The sequence below is a fragment of the Triticum aestivum genome, chromosome 4D (assembly GCF_018294505.1).
Source record: "Triticum aestivum cultivar Chinese Spring chromosome 4D, IWGSC CS RefSeq v2.1, whole genome shotgun sequence".
NCBI lineage: Eukaryota > Viridiplantae > Streptophyta > Magnoliopsida > Poales > Poaceae > Triticum > Triticum aestivum.
This window is the reverse complement of record NC_057805.1, coordinates 435449623-435458515: the sequence shown is the minus strand read 5'-3', so window position 1 is coordinate 435458515 and position 8893 is coordinate 435449623. Positions and strand designations below refer to the sequence as shown.

General features: G+C 46.5%; 1 protein-coding gene and 1 pseudogene across 1 annotated transcript in view; one reads left to right on the top strand and one right to left on the bottom strand.

Annotated features, from left to right (window-relative positions):
• LOC123098420 (probable 26S proteasome non-ATPase regulatory subunit 3) overlaps positions 1 to 2682 on the top strand; it is a 3949-nt gene extending 1267 nt beyond the window's left edge. Inside the window, exons 3-8 of the mRNA XM_044520402.1 lie at positions 681 to 818; positions 896 to 1032; positions 1130 to 1184; positions 1276 to 1386; positions 1613 to 1852; positions 1932 to 2682. Coding sequence (XP_044376337.1) covers positions 681 to 818; positions 896 to 1032; positions 1130 to 1184; positions 1276 to 1386; positions 1613 to 1852; positions 1932 to 2444 — 1194 coding nt within the window. The 3' untranslated portion in view covers positions 2445 to 2682. The remainder of the gene's footprint in view (positions 1 to 680; positions 819 to 895; positions 1033 to 1129; positions 1185 to 1275; positions 1387 to 1612; positions 1853 to 1931) is intronic.
• A 232-nt stretch (positions 2683 to 2914) lies between these two features.
• Positions 2915 to 5386, bottom strand: LOC123098421 (uncharacterized; annotated as a pseudogene).
• Between the last annotated feature and the right edge of the window lie 3507 nt (positions 5387 to 8893).

Sequence of the window (8893 nt, the reverse complement as noted above, 5' to 3'; positions counted from 1 at the left end):
AGAGGTGGAAGGAAGAACCAGAGCCGTTGGATTGTAAAAAAACGGACTGAGAGCAAAAGAAAAGGCACCTGACACATAAGCGCTCCCTTTTATACGTGATTATCATCTGCACACTGCATAATTAACTGTTTTACAGCTTCCTATGGCAAGTATCTTGCTGATTTCTTCTTCTTAATAATCGTATGATTCTGATTATTTATTTATTTGCCTTCAGTTAGTAATTCTGTTTCCATCGTGTGATTAAATTCTAGTCGCGTCATTTTTGCTTGTGTCATTCATTTGCATCTTTATTTCTTCTCCTTCTGCATGTGGGAGCTTGCCGTATGTTTAGATACATGGGGAAATTTGTTACTGGAGTTGTAGCAGTAGGGTGTATTTTTTCAAATCTGTGTGTCTGTTATGATGATACCCATTAAACTGATTACCAGGCTGATCACCACTTGCCATTTACAAGATAACTTCAGTTTTTTTAGAATGTCAGGAAGCTTGTTACATACCTAGTTAACCGACCTTTCTATGTCAGGAGCCGAAGATGCTCTTGAAGCCTGATCAATTTAGACTTCTGCCACCTGCTCCATAATTTAGAGAACAAAACATTTGAAGTTAGATTTGCTTTAAAAAATATTATTCTGTTATTCGAAACTCATTAATCATGTTATGCATCTATTGTTACTTTTTAGGAAGATGAAGCTGAGATGGATATTGATGCAGCAGCTCCAGCAACTCAGATTTCTATCAAGCATGGCCTTCCTGAGATTGAAATATATTGTTCTTTGCTTGTTCTGATTTTCCTCATTGATCAGAAGAAATACGACGAGGTATGTCTAATATAGTGATATATTTTGTGCAGCATATGCAACATATTATTAAGTTAAAGTTCTCCAATTGTCTCTAGGCTAAAGCATGCGCAACTGGAAGCATTGCTCGTCTGAAGAACTTGAACAGGAGAACTGTTGATGTTTTGGCTTCTAGACTATACTTTTATTATTCATATGTGTATGAACTTACAAACACCCTTGCTGAAATTCGTGGGTATGTCGACTTCTACATCTTCCCCTACTCTAGTATTTCCTTAGTTTCCATTTACCCTGTTTTGTAATCCATCGCTCATATTTGCTTCTTTGTACAGTAATCTCCTTGGGTTACATAGAATGGCAACTTTACATCATGATGAGCTTGGTCAGGTAGTTCTGTTTTCCTGGTTCTCGCTGATTAAGTGTTATGCTGTCAAATTGTGCTAATATATGGAAATGCATTGTTTTTTCATGATAACAGGAAACCCTGCTCAACCTGCTTCTCCGTAATTATCTCCACTATAACTTGTATGACCAGGCAGAGAAACTTAGGTCGAAGGCACCACGTTTTGAAGCCCATTCCAACCAGCAAGTAATTCATCTGCCTCTTCCAATCATTATCTGCACTTTAGTAATTGTATTATGTTTCAGATGCATTACACCAGTACATTTAAATTTTATGAAACTATTTGTTAGCTATTCTTTTAAAATGCCTTATGGTTTAATGTTGCTTTGGGGTGATTGATGTGTGAGATCTTCCTGCAGCCTAACTGATTTTATTGATACACTCAAGCAACTGTTAACATTTTTTAATACAGTTCTGCCGTTACCTCTTCTACTTGGGGAAAATCAGAACAATTCAGTTGGAGTACACTGATGCTAAAGAAAGCCTCCTGCAAGCTGCTAGGAAGGCACCGGCTGCAGCTCGTGGTTTTAGGATTCAGTGCAATAAATGGGCTATCATAGTAAGGCTGCTTCTTGGGGAGATCCCAGAGAGGACTGTTTTCATGCAGAAAGGAATGAAGGAAGCTTTGGCACCATATTTTGAGCTTACAAATGTAAGTTCCAGTCTTCTTTTAAATCTCATGTTACTGTCTGGAAAGCTCTAGTCATAACATTTGAATTATTGGTGTCTAGGCCGTCAGGATTGGCGATTTGGAACTGTTTAGAGCTGTTGCAGACAAATTTGCAAGCACATTCAGTGCAGACAGGACTCACAATTTGATTGTGAGGCTCCGCCACAATGTCATTCGAACTGGACTACGCAACATCAGCATTTCATACTCGCGGATCTCCCTTGCTGATATTGCGAAGAAGCTTAGGCTAGACACTGAGAATCCTGTTGCTGATGCGGAGTGCATCGTAGCCAAGGCCATAAGAGATGGTGCAATTGATGCCACCATAGACCATGCAAATGGCTGGATGGTGTCGAAAGAAACTGGTGATGTCTACTCGACAAATGAACCCCAGGCTGCATTCAACTCCAGAATCGCTTTCTGCCTCAACATGCATAATGAAGCGGTCAAGGCCATGAGGTTCCCCCCGAATTCGCATAAGGAGAAGGAGAGCGCCGAGAAGCGCCGAGAAAGGCTCCAGCAGGAGGAAGAGCTGGCAAAGCACATGGCCGAGGAGGATGACGATGATTTTTAAGTTGGTCTGTTTTTTGAATTGTTGAAATCACTGAATTCTCCCCTCTAGGGAGATTTGAATCATGTAAACTTTTTACATCTTCTGTAATTCTATGTTGATCAGCACTTCATTGGACCGTAAATGTGTTTTGAGTTTATCTTTTCTCTTCCTCGTCGAAACTGGGTTCGAGGATCTCTGTACCATTTGAAATCCACCTTGTCCATTCAAGACTTTTGGTATGTCTGTGCTTCCTGACATATATTTGCCATCTATTTTTTTTCCTGCCCTGTTTCTTTGTGATTATGCAGTGGTCGAGTTACCACCTTTCTCCTGTAATTAGCAGCAAATCTGTGGATCTTAATAATTTGTGCGACTCAAGAGAATATATTGTGCAAATGACAGAGTTTCCTGATGTGTTAGCTGATGTAAATCCTTCTTAAGGTGAACGAATTTCACACATTAAGCCCTAAAAACTCCAGGCAACTCAAATGTAGAAGCAGATCATGAAGTAATTTAAATGCAGTAGTACACTATGTTACACAGGCTGAATCTACAGCTCTGGAATTATTATGAAATATCCATCTTTTTTAACTAGGCATAACACTATTAGCAATACAAGTTTACAGTGAGAGTCTAGCCTCCTTAGTGAGGCAAACAGAGTGTGTATGAGCCAGCCTAGCTAGCAGCAGCAGCAACTTAGAAGAAGGCCCTGCTTCCATAGAAGACCCTAGGACCCTTCGACGACGGCGATGGCGATGGCTTCTCTGTTGTACTCGAGTCGACGTTATCAGCCGAGGGACTACTGTTCTCGACATCCAGCGGGAGCTTCATCTTCGCAAGGGAGTCAGTGAACTGCTGCATGCTCTTCATGTACATGTCAACTATGTCCTGCTGGACAACTGATTCCCTGGGCTGGAGGTTCACGCTGATCACTGCAGGCTGGGCAACCTCATCCTTGGATGGCGCCTCAGAAGAATCGACCTCGCCATCCGTAGTAACACCCTGGCTCTTCTCCCTCTGGCTTCCGGTGGAGGATGCCGCCGCGACGGCGGTCTCGGACGGCTCAGAGACCGATTGCGTCATGGGGGAGAGCTCCGGGGAGGAGCCTGTGGTAGAGACACAGCTCACAGGGCTTTCGTCAGGATACTCCTTGGGAGTGATCTTGGAGACCTCAGGACCAGGCTCATCTGCATCAAGCTGTGGTAACTTGCAGTCTCAGCCTTCACTGCACTCCCACAGTCCATCTCGAAATACTTGGAGACCATCATTTCATTCTCGTTCACCATGTTCAAGTCTGGGAACTCCATCTTTTCGATCTCACAAGGATCCAAGCTGCCATTTCCACAGTCGGTGACCGCCGACGCCGACTTATTGAGCGATGAGATCTCGATGACATCCGGAGAGCTACCGACGTAAGACAGGGACAGGTGCACAAACCCTGCCGGCGAGTGGAGCAGGTCGGAGGACGACATGGAGAACTCCTGGGCCAGATTTCCATCGGCCAGAAGGATGTCTGACAGAGGAACGAGGGTGAAGCCGAGAAGCTGGTCCTCCAGGTAGTTCTTCACCCTGCTCAGCATCCACACCTCGCACCTCAGCGACGCCTCCACGCTGCGCACGTCTAGCCGTAGACCCTCGTCGAACACCGGGTTCTGGCCACCCCCATTGATCACCTTGGTCGAGCACGACACCTGTGGGTCGCTTGTGAGGCTCAGTTTTGCATACACGTCCTGCTTCTGGTAGATGCAAACATTGTGGATGTCGCGCGCCTGGTGGACGAAGATGTCCAGGTAGCCTATGGACTTGTCTCTGCCGGCTGTCTCGGTAGCAGAGTTGTCGAGTCTTTGAGTAATAGCATAGTTGTTCAGCACCGGTGGATCAGGCATAGGGTAAGTTGCTGCCATTGTTGGTATTCCAAGACTGCAATTAACACACACAAGGAAATATTTTCTTCAGTGCTGAAGTATAAGACAAAATATATATTGTCTGAACCAAGACAGCAAATTGCAGCTGAAGCTAAGCAGAAAGGACACGAGACAGTGACATTAATAATTAGCTAAAACAATTGGACTTTAAATAAGGAGGAGTCTTTATCTTACGGTGGTAAACATATTTAATCATGTTGTATTGCAAGGCAAGCTACTTCAAATTCAGACCAAAAGGATTAATACAAAGATAGAAATGAACCCTGACTAAAGGAGGCTGAAGGTCAAGGAATTCAGACTCACTATCCGAAGAGCTTTTGGCTCAAAGATATCTCCAATTGCCGCAAAATCGGAAGCTCTGGTGGTCCGAGGAAACCGTTAGGGGTTTTCTTTGAAGGAAGAAGAGCACCCAAAAAAGTTAGGAACACAAATTCAGACTTGAAACAAAGTTCAGTCCGCGGTGTGATCGTTCACCTATCTACTATTAAAGCACAACCAGCACAAATGTTGTGCTTCACCACAGCCTGTAAACGGTGATTTACGCAGCACATACCGCAAATATCACACGAAAAGCGGCAGCAAGAACAGCAGTGGTGCACAGATTAAGCATCACATACTACAAATGTTGAGATTCAGGCGCATACATATACATCAATAAAAGGGCAGCCGGGTGCATGTAGCTCCTGCTCGCGCAGGGTCCGGGGAAGGGTCCGACCACTTTGTGTCTATTGTAGGCAGCCTTGCCCTACATATACATCAATGCCACAAGCAATTTCGGCAAAGGAACAGCCGACATCTTATAGCACCAGTAACCGTAAATAGCACCAATAACCCCATCCCTGCTAAAAAACCTACTGCCCAAACAAGTACGAGGAACGAGGTGATCCATGCCCAAATCGAGAACAGACAGAACCAACACACACAAGACATGGAGGTTTGGCAGGCTGACCTCGGACCAGAGCGCTGGTGGCGTACTACTACTACTACTACTAAAGAAGCATCATGAGCTAACAGGGAGCGGAGATCAACGGTTTTAGACCGGAAAATCGCAGGTAGGGATGGTGTTAATTACCTCCTTCGCCGAGGATTAGTGGGGCGATCTGAGCTGAGCGCTGAGGCGAGTCGCGCTCGAGGTGAAGGAGTGTGAACTGGGCGGCCGGGCGAGGGATGGGATCAGGCATCAGGGGAGGGGAAAGGTAAATTACTAGTACCAGGAAAGGGAGCTACTTTTGCAGAAAAGGGGTCCTGTTTTCCGGAAAATACATTTGTTAGGCATTTGTTGGCACAATCTTTTTTGTGTTTCGGCCAATGTGGCTGGCATTTGTTGGCACTTTGGACGGGGTCGGGAATGAAGTGATTTAGACAGGAGGTACTTGCAGGTTTGGTGGCCATCTATCTATCTCTTGTCAGCTCCATTCGTACGCTCAATTAGTCACGAGGTGGGCCAAGTTCGTGTCGTTCCAATCATTGTGAACACGCCGGACCGACAGTTCACTCGATTTCAATGAAAGCATATGTGAGCAATGTCAAACAGTTTATCGTGTGTAATACGTATATTGATAAAGTCAAAGAAGTGCTAGAAAACACCGGGCTGTAATAAAAGCCCCGATTATGTTCTAGACTAGAAAATGATGGCAACTAGCCTCCTCAAAGGTACTCCCTCCGTAAAAAAATATAAGAGCGTTTAGATCACCACTTCAGTGATCTAACCGCTCTTATAATTCTTTACACAGAGAGTAGTTAAGATTGAGTTTAAAAACATGGGCTACCTCAGATAAAGGTGAAACTCACGCATCAAACAAAAGTTGAGTCGCTAGATCTATTGTCGCGCCATACTGAGCCATGTCGAGCACTCCAAATCTCTGCACCAAGTGAGAAACATCTGATCTTTGGAGCACGGAGGCTAAAACCCATCGACACTGCGCCCCGTAGATATGGCTAGGAACATGGGGTCGCCCCGTCGGAAGAAAAATAACCGAAGTGCAAGCAACCATGGCGTCTTCAAATCGCCTCCATACAGGGACCGCCACGCCCGGGAAAGGAGGACCAAGAAAATTCGTCATCGTTGCGCCAGCAACGGAAAGCATCTACCGCAAATCACCAGCGAGGTTGTTGACGCGACAAACGGTTGTCGTGCTGCCCTCACAACCGCAACGGTATGTCCACCGCCGAGAGGTCCTGGGGCTGGTGCCTCGTGTCCAACCTCCGTCGATGCGCGTGCCGTCTAGGGACGCCACATCGCACATTAGCTGTGAGGACTCATGTAGCGTAGGGAGATGAGCCCACCAACATTGTTTACCAAGCAGGCGTTGCCCACCTGCTTCCTCCGACGGCGGCTAAGTAGGTGGGGAGAGGAGGAGATGGCCCCGTGGGTCGGCTGCCTTCGTTAGTGTAGTGGAGTACGATAAGCAAATCTTGAGTCATCAATGATGAACTTCATCGTGTGATCGTCGTCCTTGGGACTCTTTGTAAGGCAAAAGAGCACTCACATTACAGGCTAGTGATTTTGGACATGCGCACGTATGCCTTCCGGGCTATGTTTACAAAACCGATCCTCTGTGGCCTATTTCGTTATTCCGAAGGCACTCCAGTGGGTTTGTGCAAAAGTATCCGTCACCGGTGGAAGAACCGCTGGAGTGGAATGGAAAGGAGCCGCGTAGGAAACTGCCGAGGTCAGTCATCTACGGATCGGCATCTTCCGCCCCAGTTCTCCTACGGCGAAGTCTCCGAGAGCGCGACCACTCCTTCCGTTCCGTTCCCTTTCCGTGCCGCGACGCTCCAACGGCAAGGACAAACCAGTTCGTCAGCGTCGCCGGTTCACCGCTGGAGCAGAACACGTCCGTTTCCAGTTTTTTATTTGGCGACGATGAATTAACCAACAGTTTTCTCCGTGGAAGCGTGCTTCAGCCTAATGAGTGAATGACACGGTGGTGCACGCAACTCGATGGCATGTTTTATTTGGCGTTATTTATTTATTTTTCAGAAAACAATCATCTGGTGGGGAGTCCATGCGTTTTGAATGGAGCACTGAGCGTTGATGTGACATGCCTACCAACCTGATAATCCAAAAGAACTTGAGATAAATTTCAAGACCAGGCTTGGGCAAGACCTCTGCGAGCAGAACCAATGAAAATTCTGTCCAAAAACCTGCAAAAGAAAATAAAACTTTCGGAAGTGGTGTCCTGGAGAAATTCATTATCAAGAAAGTGCATGTCCCGTATGGGCCCCATCACACCCCGAGGAGGGGGTGGGATCGCCATAACATGCTGGAGGCCCCGCAGGAGCAAACCTGGCCAACTGGGGCCCGTTAGCACGCGTGCCCGGCCTGTGCTTAATCGGGCCGTGCCCGGGTCGTGCTTGTGCTTGGAGGCTGGGCGTGTGTGCCAGCACGTCACGACCAATTTTTTTCTTCATTTTTATAGGCAAAATAGGCAGCCCAATAGGCTAAATAATAGGTGGGCTGATGGATAAACATGCTGATGGGCTGGCCTGTTTAATAGTGGTGCCGTGCCTGGGCCATAGAGGTCAACGTGCATGCCGGCCCGGGCACGGCCCGTGTACTAAGCATGCCTGGTCGGGTCGTGCTGTGCCTGACCCATTTAACTCAGACCAAACCGTGTTATGTTGGGCCCGCCCATTTGGCCCGGTATGCCAGGAGTATCCACCCTCCTCATTGAGTGGTCACATTGGGATCCCAAAACAAGCATTGTTTGGGATATCAAGCACGGCTACGTACATATCCCGTACGGGCAGGAGAGGCCTCACCCACACAACTCATATTGGTCACCATGTGCTCCCTGTCGCCTCACAATTAAGGAGGTATGGGATGAGTGCTACGCTACCTACACCTCGGTTGTCCGCCCCGGCCAAATCTTCAAGGAGATCACCGTCGGATACCTGTTTGCGACGGAGATGTGGATATGCTGACAGAGAGGGAGCGATTCCACATGGAGATGGTGACATTCACCTAAACGAATCATGCCATATTAGGCCTCCACCACCTTGATAAAGCCACCCCCAACCTCCACGACCACAGGCAGGAACGGGACAAAGACGAGATCGTTGGCCCGCCTCATCGCCGCACCAAGAGGACAAGCGGACATGTCAAATATGCATGTGCCCCGTGCATAGCATTCACCATCGAGGTGGCGGGCTCAAAATCATGTTATAGTCGCTAGAAAGTGACAAATTTTGAACATATGATATGAAAATGCCGCTAATCAACTTTTCTCCTCCTATGTAAGATCTTTGTAATGCAATGTTAGCTCAAATTAGTGTGGCTATTGAGTTGATGCAAGAAAAAAAAACATGAAGAAAACAAAATATATGAAGGCAGCCAATATGGCGACTTTGACTTTGCACATCGACTCGACAACCTCTATATTATTATGGAGCGTGCTCCATGCGTGTTATGAGGCTGTCAATACAACGACTTTGTTAGAGTTGCTCCTATGTAGATCATTTTAGCAAGTCATTTACTATGCAAAGAAGTTCAGTTTTAGTCAACGGGAATTATGTTCCATTCTGCCAAAGCATCTTAGGGGG